Source organism: Platalea leucorodia (assembly GCF_965183815.1).
Source record: "Platalea leucorodia genome assembly, chromosome: 10".
Lineage (NCBI taxonomy): Eukaryota > Metazoa > Chordata > Aves > Pelecaniformes > Threskiornithidae > Platalea > Platalea leucorodia.
The window spans coordinates 19,116,559-19,134,400 of NC_138832.1; the positions used below are offsets into that span (position 1 = coordinate 19,116,559).

At 38.7% G+C, this 17,842-nt stretch overlaps 1 protein-coding gene across 2 annotated transcripts in view; it reads right to left on the reverse strand.

Moving 5' to 3' along the window:
* TENM1 (teneurin transmembrane protein 1) overlaps positions 1 to 17,842 on the reverse strand; it is a gene marked incomplete at both ends in the record, with an annotated part of 253,287 nt that overhangs the window by 118,237 nt on the left and 117,208 nt on the right. For both annotated transcript variants that reach the window (XM_082322867.1, XM_082322866.1), the window contains 5 exons: positions 3,914 to 4,114; positions 7,478 to 7,672; positions 8,746 to 8,847; positions 12,315 to 12,525; positions 13,983 to 14,182. In XM_082322867.1, the coding sequence (XP_082178993.1) occupies positions 3,914 to 4,114; positions 7,478 to 7,672; positions 8,746 to 8,847; positions 12,315 to 12,525; positions 13,983 to 14,182 (909 nt within the window). The remainder of the gene's footprint in view (positions 1 to 3,913; positions 4,115 to 7,477; positions 7,673 to 8,745; positions 8,848 to 12,314; positions 12,526 to 13,982; positions 14,183 to 17,842) is intronic.

Below are 17,842 nucleotides of genomic sequence, written 5' to 3' on the forward strand. Positions count from 1 at the left end.
CAACTTTCAAGCCATACTGAGCTGCTCTTACTGAGAACCAACTCAAATACGATGAAAACATATCCTGACAGCTGTTTTGGAGTTCTGTAAGAGGATTTTCTGGACCTCAAGGGATGGCAAGTGGCCATCAAGAACTTTGGATCTAGAAGGAGCATCTGGAGGTGGTGCAGTGAGATTGGTTTTTGGCAGCCCACAGGTCAGAGCAGAGACTATGCTGGACATCTGTGTTAAGCTGACTAGCCAAAACTGGCTTGGACAGTGTGGAACTGTAACAGTGTTGTGGCTCTGTTTCTTTTGGTCTTGGAAATACTTTGGGAATCAAAGAAGTGCAAAGAAAGTGTGCAGGTCTACGCTACGCTGGGGAAGGATCCTGGCCTCAGGCCTCTGATGATAACAGTAAGATCTTGACGCACTTCAGAATTACCACTCTTTTGGCGAGAAGCTGGTGTAATACAAGGGAAGATGAGAAATAAATTCAATTCACTCCATTACTCCGTGCTTTCGTGCATGTGCTCCCTCAAATATTTATATATAACCGTATACACATTTCACCTTTTCTAAACTAGCCACTTCTTACCAACCAGTTAAATCAGTCATGGCACAGTTGAGTGTTTGTTGTATCCAAACACTCTCAACATGCAATTTCATGTAGAATCTGATCTGAACAGTCTGGTAGATTAGAAAAAGACATTGTCTTTAATACAGCAACTGTACAGAAGAACAAGTATATACAAGAGCAAGTAACTGCTTGAATGGTCAGGCCATACATCCTTAGCAAAATGGCATTTCCTTAAGTGTGAAAAATGAAACCTGTTTCATAAGAAACACGGGAAAGATGAGTTAGTTAACGTGTAGGTATCTTCTTTTGTCTTTCTTTGACCTTTGAATAGTTAAGTTTAGAATTTCAGTGTTCCCTTGATGTAACTTTTTTATGAAGCAATAGGAAAAGAAAAACGCATACTTTACGTGGACAGTCATACCTCCCAAAAGGCCTACCCCAAACCCAAGAAATACATCAAGTTTTTTATGGCATTATTCTTCTTGTGGAGGCGGGGCTCGAGATAGGGAGAGAGAGCAAGAGAAAGAGAAAGGAGGGGGGTGGAGATAGAGGTGTGTGTGTATGTAGCATTATGAAAAGCAAATGGATTTAAAATATTGTCTCTTTTTATAAACATTAAGGACAAAAAATATAGTGAATTTGACAAAGCATTTGACAGTCTTTCACCTCACAGAAAGAAACACAATTGTAAGACTTTTCACCTATTCAAACTGGGAGTAGAAGGTGCACTTTTTAGCAGAGAGGGTCAGTCATAATTGAAACAATTCACCTAAGGGCATGGTAGACTATCCTTCATTTTCAGTCTTTGCGAGAAAGTTGAATTTCTAACAACTAAACAGAAATTATGAGTGTCAAGCAGAAACTTAAGGATGATTATTTTTTTTTTTTTGGTACGTGGCCTACAGAAAATCAAGCAGCAGGAACACCATGGTCTTTTCCAGCCTCAAAAATCCATGAATGATTCTAGATCTCAGGCTGGGGCTCCAAAAATTAGCAATCCCTCAGGATATGCATGAGTCACACAGTCACCCTTCATCTCTGTTCCTCCATGTCCACACTGATCTGTGTCTTTCCCCAGTCTGCCGCTTGTAAAATGGAATTTCTCATTGTTTGAGGACCTAGAGATGGGCAGGTATGGGAAGGTATCACAGAGATGGCTCATCCCTCTTCAGGTGGGCCACAGTGCATCTGGGATAATGTACTCAAAAACTTTCTGGCACCTTTGCTGTTTCTCCTTTTTAAAGTACAGCAAGATGTATTAATTTCTATTTAGGAAAAACATAAAATAATTCATCCTTTTATTTTGAAAGTATTTGGAATTTGCTGGGGAATGCAGGAATCATCAGGACTGGAGCCTATATTCTTCAAGGCGATACAGAAAGGCAAATTTTCACAATACTGACAATGATGTGGTACAGAGATGGCGGGAAAGTGCAAGGGTTTGAGGCAGGCTGAGAGACTGCTCGTCTATCAGTTGCAAAGTTTTCCTTGTTGTCTGATTCCAGATGAGCAGTCAGTGGTTTACCCGTTTCATCCTCTTCATTGTAGAGAACCTTGTGATTTTTTCCATTCACATATGACAGCTCATTTATTTTGACCTTGTTGACTTACTCATCTGATGTTTTCCTTCCTCACTAAAATCAAGCTTTACTTCCAGCATGCACAGCAATCACTGATCCTAGGAAGAAAGTCTCAAGTGCAAATGAACATCTATACTTCAGTCTAATGCTCATTGTATTGCCACAACAATCCTGAATTGAGTTTAACACCTATGAAGAAAGATATATTCGAAAGGAGAAATCTGAAGTATCTAGCTATAAAGAGAGATGCTTGGTGGTTGTAAAAGCATCCTTTGATAACTCAGAAGACAGTAGGGATGAAGAGAGGTATTTTCCCTACTAGTTGACGGCAGTAAGGAAAAAAGTTACCTTTCTTCTAAAAATTAACCAAAACAGCTTTGGAGCTGAGACAAACACGAAAACTATGATCCTAGCACACAAGATAAAAGCCTCTTCACTGCAATTATTTATGCGCTCTTTGTTCCCTTACTTAATATCTAATTGCCCCATGCAGCTGTCACAACGAACCTATTGGAGATAAACATCTCTTTTTGAGCTACAATAATGTTGTATTACAACAGAATTAGTTTGCATATTTTGTGAGTAAAAAATTAGTACATAGCTAGCACCTTTCCTAATTATTTGCTTCATTAATGCAAGGACTATTACTAACCCTCAGGGAGTATTTTTAACACATAATAAAATACATGATAAAAATGCAAGCAACTGGGCTTTTGCTGAAAGCCAATAAAAGGTCAATTCTTGTCAAAGCAGGTACCATATCCGACAATGTCAGACTGAAATTACATCCATTAATTTTGGAGTGTCGAATGAATGCAGCGTCTTTGTAACAAACACTGAAAATTATCAGCAGATCAATATTTTGTTGCTTGAAAAGCTATCACGGAGGGGGACATTTCATAAGTCCCAACTTAAACATTGTAACCATACATTTTAAAGATCTGAATGGAAATTTATACTGTTCCAAGTGTTCTTTTGAATGATGATTTCTAAGAAAAAATTGGTGACTTGGACCACTGGTTGTATTCCACAGCATTCAGCAAATCTGTCACTTGCATCTATTCTGTACTGGGATGTGCTACTTATCATCTGAGATTCCGGTTTTGTGAGCTTTATAGGGGGAAAAAAATAGTAGTACGTACATTGGTAATGACATGCTCCATTACAGAGTAAAATGTCCAGAGTGCATTCATTTCAAGAAAATGAAACGTAAATGTACAAAGCACATAGGAAATCCATTTCAACTCTTAATCAAATTCAATGGGATCAAACCTTGATGGTCCTCTAAGAAAGAAAAGAGTTTTTATCCCAGCATGAGAGAATGGATGGTCATTTTTGTTTAAAGATTTTTTTGACAGAGCCTTCTTACTCATCAGTCACCGCATTTAGACTGTTATTTTTTTTATATCCTCCCAGTCTCTCTCAGAGTTGTGGATTCCCTCATTACATGAGCCTGATAAGTGCTCAACATCTCAGGTGAGAGTAACGCTTAACTCCAACCCATGCCAGGAGGCACTTGCACTCTTGCAGGACTACTGTTCTCACCGCCACGCCATCAGGCAGTCAACATTCTTGTCACAGAGAAAAAGCCTTTCTATCCTTGTCAACAGAAAGCCAGTTGCTGACAAGCCCATTGAATACCATGCCACAGTACCCCTGGTTCATCCCTGTCTTGTTTTTTAAATTTGTACTAGCACACTAATAGCAACTACTTTCTTTCATGACCCCAACAGAAAGCGTAGGCATTATTGAAAAAATAAAATCTCCAGCATACCTGTTGAACAGTCTGAACCCGTCCACTGTGGTTCACAGCTGCAGACTCCTGTGTCCAGGAGAAAAGTCCCATGCCCCGAGCACTGCTCCTGGCACACGGGAAGAGCCGTCTCACAGTTCACACCGCCCCAGCCCGTGGAGCAGTGACACTCCCCTTGAACGCACACACCATGGCCAGAGCACATCGGATCCAAGCAGTCCTCTGGAAAGCAGGGAATATACAACTTAGAGCATAAAACTTGCACCTTTACAGTGGTTTCCTAGTGAAATACAACATCAGGGATTCAGATTAACTTGGTAATTTTTGTGCAAATACCCAAACTGTAATGATGTTAGCAAACGCAAGGAAAAAACAGTCTATGCTAACATCTCTGCAAAAGTATAAGCTAAAAACAAGGAAAAAAGCAAGCATGTAGACTGTTTGAGATCACAGGATTCTGCTTGTCAAGGATATTGTCTTATTTTAAAACACAGATTCCCAAGACAGATCTATTAGTCCAAGTCAGTGAAGTCTGTGCTTCAGTAGCAGGCCTGGGAAAGAACTGGAGCAATTAATAATTACTTCTACAATTGTGCACTGTGTTTGCATTTGGGTATTTGTGCTCTGTGATTTATTTACATCTGGGAAAAGAAAGATTTATTCTTTCATCTTCCTGTGGAAAGCTATCTCTACAGCTGAAAATTTGATTAAAAAAAAATGGCCAGCCACTAACCCTGAGTAGTGAACCTCTGACTGAATGCTTGCTGTAAAAAAATCTCATACACTCATAAAAAGTATGTGCTGGGCAATTGCAGATAATGAACAGATTCATAAAAGTCATAACGTACTGATGAACAATTTGCAAACAGACAAAGAGCTAAATTTGTTCTCAATTTGGATTAAACTATTCCTAGTGAAAAATTCAGGAGCTCTGTAGAAGAATTTAAATCAGCTGGTTAGTCCTCTATAATCAGCATATTCTTTCATAAAGCCCCAGCGTTTCTTTAACAAGACAGATTTTAAGCAGAACACAGCCTGCCCTCTCTGGAGGCTGCAGGAAGACTGCAGAGCTGAAGAGGATTTGCGGGGTCCGAGCATGGGAAACAATTAGCCCAAAGCCTATTCATGTTAGATCATGCTTCCGACTAATGTCAAAGAGGCACTTTGAAAGTTCTTGTACGGAGTTTTAAGTACTGTTTTAATAATTAAATTGTAAACTTAAGAAACGGTGTTCTGTGCTACACAAATGAAGAGATGCTTTCTGCTTCGGTAAGGGAAGACTAAATACTTCAGATGTAGAGATTAACGGCCTCCAGTTTATAGGACCTTTTGACCTCGGAATAAAGATGTGATGCTTTATCATTTGAGCTGCTATGCCACCAATTCAAGATCTTATTTCGAGATTTATGTTGTAACTTTTTCAGCCTTCCAGGCTTGTGCACAGCACAATGTAATTCTGAAAGAGGGGAATCAGTGTTTCTGGACAGCGCATATCTTGCTAAGCATAGGACAGAAATACTCCGTAATTTTCTCTCATCCTGAGACAGCTCTTTATTTTGCTGATCTTTAAAATTAATTGAGTGACTCCATAAACAGTTTAAAAAGTATCACTGACTTTAGTAATGCTAATCTGACAGGACAAATTCAAAGGGCTCCCATAGCAATGAATACATGTAGCTACTGGTGTTCCCTGGATAGTAAATCTGTTACTATGTCTGCTATGATAACGATACTGCTACAATACTAAACTCACATTTACATACAATAGTGTAATCTGAATTCCTGACAGAATTACTTCCACTACCGCACAAGTTATGTTGTACAATACAGTAAACCGAACAGTCATGTCATGCACACGCTGTTACAATAAAAACCCACTGTACTTGGTTGCACCGGTTTGTTTCATCCACCCTCTTTCTACAGAATTCCACCTTTTTTAAAAATTTAAATACGTCTCTTACTTTAAAAATCCAATGTTTTCGCACTCTTCGTTTCAATAGCTGCCTGAGTCCATTTATCTCAATTATTTTTTTCAACCATTTTGCAGGATCACGTTACGGCAAGAAACAAAGCAACTGAAAACAGCAGTCAGCCCCTCACCAGCTACAGGCTTGTTCGGCATCACAGCCTCAGCGAGTAAATCTGTGTATTACTTGCTTTTTCCCATTGGGTTTTCTTCATTTTGTCTGTTTCTGAAACTACCGACAACTGTGTACATCAGGAGCATTCTCTTGATCCTTCCTTTAAAAACCGTACCAGGCATGTCAAATCCATCAAATCCATCCTGGACATTTTTCTGACTACAGAATTCAAACCACATAAAGAGCCTCCTCTGTGTGCTACTCAACAGAATTACCTAAAATCTATATAGCAGGAAGCACAAAGTATGCTGTCACTACCTTCAGGCTAAGGGGACTAGCGAAAAATCATCAGATCAGGGCAAGCACGAAGAAGAGTTTTGCCTTTCGAGGCTATGCACAGGGGAAGAAAGTCAAAGCTGATGAGCTATCTCAGAAATGCTAACAGGCAAACAACAACTGCTTCTTTCTACAGATGAGGGAAGAGACACATCGGTACTACAACCAGCAAAAGTACAATTACTTGTTCTCAGAATTTCCCACTTTTTATTAGCCAAGCCTTAAAGGATGCCAGTTTAGTACCCTGAACACAGGCTCACAGTAAAAATGACATATGACAACAGAATTACACAATATGCTCTGGTAAACTGAAACTGTTTGCTGCTCTTTTGGCTTTATATTGTCAGCATGTTCTTCGCAGAAAAATCTAAGATGTAGCAGAATGAAGAAAGGGAAAAGCTGATTACAATCTTCTGATTACTTTGGAGAACCACATCATATTTTGTTTAAATGATCTTCTGACTGCCTTACCCTTACCTTTTGGCCAAGTAAAAAACTCTGCCCAGGCTCTCTGACAGTGTGTGCTAAGGGACTGAGGTTATGGGCAGCAAGGCAGACTGGGGATGCCAGCCACCCTTCCCGAAAAAAGTATCTGGAGCCTGGAAGAATAAAAGTGGAGACAAACAAATCAAGATGGTCTCACAACTTTCAGGAAAAAAAAAGGAATCCTTGGTTGCTGAGATGTTTTCCGGGAAACTTTTGGAGGATTGAGAATACATTGCTTGCTGAAAGGCAAAAAATTCCACCCAGTTCTGTTCTGGCTACTGAGATTCAATGGAGGGAGGGAACAGAAATCATCCGAGAACTAGAGTCTTCCTGGACCGAAAGAGAAACTGAGTATTTCAGAGGACTGCCCATGCTACAATTATTAGATAGTCTCATTAGACAATGTTAAATAATTTTAATCTTTTAGAATAAAAATGTGAATCTTGGAAATTATGTGATCAGCTTCCGCTGACTGTCACTGAGACCTAAATGCCTTTACCTTTGATGATTTTCTCTCTTAACATTACTTTCTATGACACAATAAAGGTGCTTTTGAGCAAAACAGAACTGCTTCACGGTAAGCTTCTCACATCTATGTGAGTTCTTAACTACCTTAAAAAAGGTTTGGAGATTAAAGACAAAAATCAAACCCCCTAACTAGAGAGAGGGAAACTTCACAAACCTTCCTCACAAATCTCTCCTTTGTATCCAGGGACACAGATGCAGACGCCCATGATACAAGTACCATGGCCAAAGCAGGTCGGATCAATACACTGTTCTTCTGGAACATCACACTCTGGTCCTTTCCACCCATTTCGACACACACAGTGACCTTTCTCATATTCTCCATTTCCGCTGCATAGCACTGGACAGGAATCTGAAGAAGGCAGATTGACCTTTTTAATGTATTTACATACTTACACAGATTAACATTTATTGCATTTATCGTTCTGTAAAATTGCTTTTCCACTCCAGCCCCTCGATGCTCCATTTGATTCGAGGGTTGTGACTTGCTGAAATCTTTGAACTAGCTAGTGCAGCAGTAATACAACGTCCTCGTCTCCTCAGTCTGCTTCACTAGTATACCTTAATTTTGACCTGAAATAGGATATCTTAGAAGATAAAAATAATTCCCTCCCTTTGATTGGCCTCTGCAGAAGATTTGCAGTGATGCCTGCTTATGATTTTCAGTAAGATTAATATCGCTTCCCTGTGAACTGAAGCAAGACACTGTCATTTTCTCCTTTCTTCTAAGCAGACTTAACATTACTGAAGTTTTAGCCATTACTGATCTGCATGTAAACCAGTGATGTGGAAGCTTAGTTTTAGAATCCAGTATCAATTTCTGAGCCGATCAAGCTCTTAGAAAATAAAGTCAATCCTAAATTTGAGGAAACATTGGAAAAACATGAGAACGTCCAGACATCATACGCAGCAGATGATGGATAGTACTGACAGAAATATCTGAAACAGATATAAGCTCATTGACAATCTTTTTAGCATGTTTTTTGCCCCAATGCTCAAAAACAGTCTCTAAGTTGCTTTAGGTTTGTTTTCTACACCCTATTCAAGTTAAGACCACAGAAGCATTTGACTGACTTATGTAATTTTCTCCAAAGTGAAACTGTTTGTCATTTTTAAATAGCAGAAAACATTATGCTAAGCTAACACACTTACTGAAAAATGTATCTTATAATCACGGAGCAGATGCAAAGAGGGATGGAGGAATCTAATAACTCTGAAAGTCAGGGAGAGAGAAGTGGTTGATGCATCTTAGCTCAAGTACAGCACAAAGAAACTTTCTATGTGTGTGCTTGTACTGTATCTGCCATCTAGCTGGAAAAAGGAATTTAATCTGCTTTAATCACTTTGAATCTTTGCAAGCCCAGCAGTCACACACGGGAATCATGATCCCTGTCATGCACTGTGCGTCAGTTAGTATGAGATTACCTTTTGCACAATCAGGACCAAGGAATCCCGGGAAACAGTGGCAGTGCCCCGAGATACATTCTCCATTCCCATTGCAATTAGTAGAGCAGTCATCCAGGATTTCTGTTTATTCAGAGAGTTGTACACAAAGAAAAACACAAATTGGTTGAATTTGAAATGAACGGCATCTTCACCTCATTCTGCAGGACACCTCTCAACATACAAACAGGTGCAGAAGCAGTAAAAGGCCCATTTTCATTCATAGGGAGCATAAAACAAAATTCCTGTTCGAGCAGCTTACAAATATTAGATTTTGTCTTGACAGCTTCGAGATAACAAGTGCATCATTTATATTATACCAAAAAGCTTTTAAAGTAAGTGTTCATGTAAAATTTACCACCATTAAAAGCACTCCAAGAACCAGAGTATTTGCTGAAAAATGTCCACCTTAAACACTTTCTTTCATTGCTGAAGTAATTTGTTTGAAACCTGTTTATAGAGTAAATTGCTTTCTATGGTGTTCGTTTGAACCACGTGAACAGAATTCCTTGGAGAAGGGTAGGATTGCCACTTCTATACAATCAGATAGGAAAAAAAAAAAAAGTCTTTTGTACAGTGACGAAACTCAATGCAATAAAGGACTAAACTAGATTTGAAGAAAAAACCCCCACCTTCAATTCTGATCTGAAACTTGCCCATGTTTTATCACACAGCTTTGGGTAGTAAACCACTTAACCTCACACATCTGGGGACAGGCTCATATCTCTGTACATGGATTAGCCAGTTTTAATTTACACATGTATTTCCTACAGGAATTCAGTGGATTCACTGATATATATGGGTTTTTTTGTAAAGAATATGAAGCAAATCCGAGGCTAAGATGCTCCCACGTGGAGTAGGTCCCTGCCAGGCCAGCACCAGGACTGCGGGTCTCTGCAGCCCATGCAGGTACTGTGCAAGACGGGAGAGGGGCTACAGAACAGTGGGAACCGAGACAGTTTCATGGGCACACGCACTAACAGACATGGGGAAGTACCTCTGGCTATAGGAAGATGGGAAACATGACTCCTTTCGCACAAAATAGTAACTGTTGGGGGAAAAGAAGAAAACCCAGATCCTTTTGAAGAGTGTCTGTCTGTGGCAAATGATTTGGAAGGAAAAAATTCTCCCAAGAAAGGGCATACCATTGGAATATTTCAGCTAATCAAATCTAATATACTTTTAAACTCAAGCGTAACTTGTCAAAAGACAGATTATAAGCACATCCCATAACTAATATGAATAACTGAAATAAGTTTATTTAGATCTTATTTATGGACACTTGGACAGACAAGGATTGGTTCCTCTTGAAATCCCCTACTGTTATTTAAAAACATTCCTTTCAGGCTATCAGTTTATACCAAAACCCAGGCATTTCATATGTATTTATTTATCAGATATCCAGAACCTGTACACAGATGTCTGTTTCAAAGTCAAAAAACCAGCTCATTTTCAGAAGTAAGTTTTTTCACAGATAGGCCGCTCATTATTAATTTTCACATATTACTGTTCATTATCAACTCTTCTCTTGCTCTATGTGTACACTTGCCTGCCTTCTCAGTTTTCCAGAATCACATGGCAAATGATCCCTACATTGATCTCAAATGAAGAATTAACGGTTTGAAAAGTTACTTCCCCTCAATGCAATGTCCAGTTTGGGCTGGCCTTTATTCAGTCTATGAAAGTACTTGAGGCATGCCAGATTTTGCATGCAAATTATGTCCCTCAAGGGAAAGTCTGATCAGAGCTTTAGCTACAGTGTCAGAAAAATCAATTTTGTACATAACTAACATTGAGCAACTTGAAATACTACCTAACAGACGCTCACGAGGAGGGCATGACTGCTTCACACAGCCAACGGTAGCATACAGCAGAGATGCGTCCAAGCTCTCACTCTGTTCTGAGTGTTTCAATCTGTGGTCCTGGTCGATTCCTTTGTCAGTAGAGATGTCAAATATGACTCCAGCCCAGTCTGGGGTAAGGAGTATGGCTCAAGGATATTTTTTTTTTTTTTTTTTTTTTGTGTGGAAACTCCCAAAGAAACAACCAAGAACCATTATGCAAAGAAAAGTATGAGAAGAAGATACCCAGGTTACGAAAACACAAGAGCTATCAAATGCATCGCAGTAGATTCTTGCAGCATGAACCCTCTTTTTCCCCAAAACGTCTTCTCGCAGCCATTTCTGAGGTTAAGTATAAGGATTCCTGCCTGCAGTGTGGCTTTCACTGCTCTCCTCTGTAAGAGCCAGTCTGTTCTGCTTATTGGCCAGAGAAGGGATGGACTTCTTTTTCACCAAATGTAACAAGAACCAAACTGCAGCACTCAATTTCACCTTTTTTTTTTTTTTTTTTTTTGGAGAGGATATGCTACTTAATGATGAAATATTGGTTAAACCGTCCTGTATAAACACTGCTGTCTTACAGCAGAAATAAACAAGGAGGCAGGTATTTGGATTCTGATCTGGACTGGAGTTCGGCCAGGTTTTATGCTCTTCATAGAGCATCTGCAAAGATGCTTCATAAATTGCTTGAATATTATTTGCTCATATGGCATTGAATAATGGCGTTTTTTTCTTGCTTGTAAAAGATTCATTTTTCCAAAGAGAGCAAATATGAACTTTTAAACAAAAAACAGTCATTACAATTCTATCTCAATTTCTAAATGCATTTCCTGCAAGTCCTTCAAAATCTTGGTATTTGAATCATACTGTCCTGCTCTGCAAGGTGTTTACCATCAAGTAAAAATAGCATCCAATTGTTCTAAAGAGCAGATGGCATGTCCATTACTAGTAAAGACATCTTGCTAAACATATGGTAGAACAGGTTAACTAAAGGGCATAGTGGTTAAAGTCTTGCAGCAAACCGAGACTGTCATAAATACAACACTTTACCCAAATTTAAATTCCAAAGAAACCCTACGTGTAAGCACTGCTCACTAACAACACCCACAGTTGCAAACATTTGTCCACCTATATGTATTAGAAAGGCAGCAGGGATTTGATATGCCACCAGGGCACTGTCTCCTACATTTGCCTTCTGTGTTCCAAACAAAATGGTGCATTCGAATAATTGTATAAAACAGCAGCATCCATCCATCAAACAACAATCACAACCAAATCCACAAAAGCTGACTTTTAGATTTTCTAACTGACTAAAATACTGGAAATAAGAACTTAAAGCCTGGATATTTTTTGTAGGATTTATGGTTCCCATGTAAATAGGAGAGAGCAGACATAATCTCTTTTACTTTGAGCAAGATAACACCAGAAATTACTCAAGCATTTAAGCTATCGTATAAAAATCTTAACACACATGAAAACTTCACACTTAATTAATTTGATAATATCCATCTTTAACACACAAATGTTGCTATTCCTCTAATATTGGCATAAACATGAAGTTGCTCCACTGAGGTTAATTAAACTAAGCTGAAATAAAACATATTTAAGAGAATACTTAAGAGAAGCCAGAATCAAGGTCAATAACTTCTTTTCAAATACAGCTTTCCAATGCAATAATCAGAATAACAATGTTATTGTAATTGTTCTTACCAATTGCCGTAGTTAGTACAAACACTTGCTCCACTTTCTTTCCATCATTGTAGAATGCCATATGCCAAGCTCCTTGATCCATATACTCGATGAAACCTGTCTCTTGAAGTGAAGTTAAGATCAGATTCCTGGGAGCTTGCTGAGGCTCCTCTGAGTTTTTTGGTTCCTGTTTAATTAACTGTTTTCCATCCATGAGTTTTACAAAATCAAACTGAAATAATAATAAGCAAAAATTAACCACCTAGCAAATTTTTATGACTCTGCTCTGCAGGTCTCATTCAAACAGGAATAAGCAGCTGAAATCTTAAGAGGAATTGCCTGACTGACTAAGTATTCACCAATGTGGACAGCAGTTGCATAACCTAGTCTCTTTAGCTTCAGTTTCCATATAAAAAGCATTATAGTAGGTCAGAAATCTGGCATCAAAACTTGCTGTTTGCTATGGCAGGGTAAATTCAGATTTGCTGCACGAAATACAGCAGACTTATTTCAAAAATTACATCTCTTTAATGGGAATAATTCCAAAATTCCCAAGCTGTAGTGCCTACGTTATGCAGTGATTCATCTCAAATGCCAAGAACAGAATAAAGAACCTATTGTTCTGTAACAGATTTTAAAATGTTTGTCCCTTAATATCATTATTGTATACCAAAACCTAAATGTACTTTTTATCTATATTTAATTTTATTAATGCAAATAAGTATTTATTTTTTACATGGAAGTCCTTAATACCTAACCAAGTTGATGCTGACAGCTTTAAGACCAGTTAACCACAAAGCATCAGAGATATAAACCTTTCTACGAATCCCTGTTCAAGAAATGTATATATTTCTCTGGGTTTTTCTAGGCATTCTGATTTTCAGTAAAGTTCAACTTCAGCTCAACTGAAGACTCAGCTTCAATTAAAATCAATGACAGCTAAAAGCGCTTATTTCTAAGAGCAAAACTCTAGCAAATAATTTTTGAGGTTAGACTAGATGATCTCCAGAGGAACCTTCTAAACAGTCTTTCCATGATTCCATATATAAGTTTATCACACTCTATGGAGTGTGATCCTGCTATAAGAAAGCTGAAAAATCTGTTATCCATAGAAATGACAGTTTCATATGCCAAATACATTAAGCCTTAAAAAAAAAAAAGTTGAATGTGACCAGCAATATTGCACATTCTTACTGCTTAGCTAGGTTTTCTCCTGCAAAATCCCTAGGAGTAAACACTCAAAAATAATCTTAATATTAGAAACCAGAAACAGTTTTTTTATTCTTTCCTATTAACTCTTTATACTGACTCTGCAATCTGTTTGTTTTGATGAAGTCGTGAAAACATCAAAGCATTTTCAAATGATCTGGTACTTCATCCTACTGCCCCCGCAAAGAAGATGCCGGAGCTACGCGGTAGCACAGCGCGTACCTGCCCAGCCTCCCGGACAGTCACATCACAGTGGTCACAACTCCTGACCTTTCCGGTACGACACTGTCCCTCTCCTCCGAGAGAGCACGGTTTGAGGGTATAGCTAGACCTCCGGAGAAGAAAGGGATAAACAGACTGCTTTTTGTGATTACAGCCAGACCCTTCCTCCCTCCCTGCTTTGCAAGTCTATTGTGAACATTCACATCCACTGCTGTTTGAAAATGTAAGCGTGACAGAATTAGTATTATTGCTAATTACCTGAGTGTGAGTAGGCGGAATGTTTCTTCTGCCATAAATTCCCAGCAGAGAATCCTTCGCCAGTGAAATGTTAAATTTCAAGTACATGGGGTGATGTATAGTAATCTGAAAGCGCCAGAACAAACCAGGGGGGATCGTCTGCATAACTTGTGCTCCAATCTCAACTTCTCCCGTGTCTATGGCCCGTCCCTTCTGGAACACTAATTTTCCGGAAACAAACAGAACAATCAGTTACGTATTCAGGGTGGGTGAAGACAATAGGTCACGAGGTATAAACGTGCCTTAGATATATCACACTGTATTGAAAACAACCTCTAAAGAGAGGGTGTTTCACTGAAACCACTGCATTTTTTATTCAACTAGTTGAAAAATACAAATAAACTCGCTTGCAATATTTACGACAACAGGTGTCATAGAGCATTTTTGCCCTGGAAATCTTGGAATGCTTTACTGAATATAAAAAGGTAGAGGTGCTGCTGCATAAACCTTGGTCTTTACCTATCAGCTATGCAAACAAAACCCATTCAACTGAGAATGCCCAGAGAGAAGGCAGCGGGAGAGCTTCCTCTGGCACGTATTTCAGACTGCTGCCGAACGGGCATTGCATAATCTACACAAATGGACACCAGTGAGGACAGAAAATCCATCCAACCTGGTAGGTCAGAGCCCGTGTCCAAGCCTAGATTTCTATTAATCACCATTCCTAATGATTTTATTATGGTAGTGATAATCTAGTCCTGGAGAAATAAAGAACATCTGTTTTGGCTTGGACTCTGCATGAAAGCGTAACAGGGGCATGAGGATAGGGACAGGCAATCTAAAGAGAAAACTGGCATAATTTCATAATGCCTAACAATAAATTTGCAGACATCTACAGTATGTAACTTCACACATGGGTATGAGGGAGCTGAAATAGAAAGGGAAATGGAATGCGTAAAGAAGTCATTGCCAAACTAAATTGGAGCTGGCTTGCTTTGCTGGCTTATATCACCATCTTTGTGTATTTTAATGCCTGTCTGTGATCAGCATCCTGACATGCTGCAAATCACAGACCCAATCCTGCTAACATCTGAGCTAATTCCATTGTACGTTTTGCAAAACTCTAACTCACATTTCCATCCTTTCTCTCGGCTAGAAAAAGAGCAGGAGAGTATGCTGCATCGGAGGAAGAGCCAAGAGAAGAAGATTGAATTCAGCAGCCATATCCATTTATGTTTCATTTCATCCCAGTATCACAGTGAAGGATAAAGAGGAGCAATTAAAGTGACTGGAGCCTCACCTTTTACAATAATGCATATAAATATCTAATGCAACATAATGTACATGAAATTTTATAAATTGCCATTGGAAATACAAACAGCAGTAGCAAAGCTAGGGCCAGCTTTTTCCTGAACGTATTAATAACAAAGATCCTCAGTGGGATCTTACATAGGCTTTAACTAGTGTAGGAAGTACTTAGCATTCTTAATGAATAGAGATTTAATTTACAAGGCAGGAACAATTCTCAGGGTACTGGATCTTCCAGCTTTACAGCTGCTTTGTATCACCAAACCTAGAGCAAGAACTAGGAGCTGACTTTTAACATCTTATCACATAAAAGCATCTATTTTTAGAGCACAGAACTTGTAATCTAATACTCTAAAAATATACCTGTTACTTAGTTCATGAGTTAAAATATTTCCAAACTGCTGCTTTAACAACACTGAAGGTGAGACTACTTCTGTCCAATCCGCTTCATGGAAAAAATCTTGAATGTTGAGTTTTGGAAAGAGAATTAAACTTCCTACGTTGGGCAATGAAAGCGGATTCCTTCCCACCCCAACCCACACAAGATCCTACTTGGCTGATGCAAATTTAAAAACCTTTTCCCCTACTTCCAGTACTCCAGAGATATTAAATCTTAATGATTCTTTGCAAGCAATTACCCTGGGTTAAGTAAAACACTAAGGAACTTTTTGGTGATATTGACACATGGTAATTAATGTGATTCAATTACAAGACAGTAGAGCACTAAGTAAAAAGTCAAGGATACAGTATCATTTTTGAAGTTAATGGCATTATTGGTCGGTGTTCAAGGTCCTTTAAAGTACAGTAACTGCTTCTTAGTTTGTTGAAGTGAGAGGGCCTGTTTCTTTGTTGAAAATAAAAAGCATTACGTCTTTAGTCAGGGAGTGTTTTCCCTAACTGATGTTATCAAATTATGCTGAATACCATGGTAGTGTTGCTAGGCTCAAACCAACGTATCTCTGAGTTTTTCCACATTTGGTTGAAAATGCCTTTGCTTTAGTAATAATTTTATGTAATCCTTAAAAAAAAAAACAAAACAGATGCACTTAGATTTACTTTTATCTCATTACCCAGGGAAGAAGTGCAGCTGCTGTTCACAACGGTAACATGAAAACATATATAGTATCTACCACCTACTGAAAGTATGCAGTTGCAGCATCTCTACCTTTCAAACACTATTTTTTCAGACAACCACACAGCATGAAAAGGCTACTGTAAGAGCCATGTTTGAAGTGCATGTTATCATATTCACCGAGCCACTGTACTTTCTTTATAGAAAAAGAATTTAGCTTTGTTTCTATACTTAACTGAACTAAGCAGGTATCTGGCTGTACAAAAAAGGCATCTGAAGATACACTGTTCACAGAGTATCCTCATATACTTCCTTGCTCTTTCTTGAAAAAGTCTGAAATAAGCTTTCAAAATTACAGTGCTGCAATACAAGTTCTGTTCTTGTTCTAAAAACATCTTTCTCCTAACAACATTCTTCTTATGACAAAATATCATTTAATCATCTGCATTCCTTTCCTTGTACAGCTCCCAGTCTGGCCAACTGGTATTAATTCTTCCCTATTCTTTCTAAGCACACTTTCCTTGCAAGTCTAAAACAGAAGATAGATTCCTAATCAGAGGTTGCGTTTGGCTTCAAGAAAGTAAAGCTCTGAACAGCATGGTGCCAATTATCTTCACAAGAAAGTACCCATATGCTGATTATTACTGATCCTGAAACAATCAATCTCCTAGTACTCCCCTGGTAAATACCAGCATCAATAGGATGTCTGAGTTTTTAATCACATTACTACATATTAAAATGTTAACTCATAGCCGTGGGTCAGTGTGTTATAAAATGACTTCTTAAAAAAATCTGACTTGCTGGTTTGTAAACTTGATTTTCATTAAAAGATTAGTTAAAATATATGCTTTCGAGGTCTGGAAAAGCATTCTGTGCTGCTGCATTGAGTTGGGAAAATGGGAGGTCACAATATCTGACAGTAGTTATTCATCCCTGTGAAATCACATCAGAGGCTTCAAGTTTACAGGCAAAGTGTCAACTTTCTGTGGTATCCTGCTGTAGTGAAAGGAGTTGCCTGTTTCCAAATCCTCCTTCCCTAGGAAGCCCTCTATCTACATAGTCCTCTCTCTACACAGGGAATTTGATACCAGCACTGGGAATCAAATTACATATATATATTAAAAGTGATGGAAAGAAATAAAACCAGCAGAAATTACCCACAGCTAGACTATGCAGGTACTAATGCCTGGTAGTAAGTCCACATGATTTTTCTTGTGTTTTCCCAAGTGTATACTCCTGGTTAGCATACATCCTGGATTAGAGGTTACCCCCAAAAGGTGAAAGGGGACAAGTGGGACAACAGCCTAGCTATATTCAAGATTGACCTCTGAAACTGCTGGATAAGCCCTCAGTGAAGCGGCTCTGCTATCACAGCCCTCCATGCTTTAGTGTTGCAGGGGAATTGCATAGCTACACAAGACGTTGGGATTGCCTGGGGCAAGGCAGGTGGTTTGGTTTTTCACCTACTACACTGAGTCTCTATTGACTCCCATATTCTTTT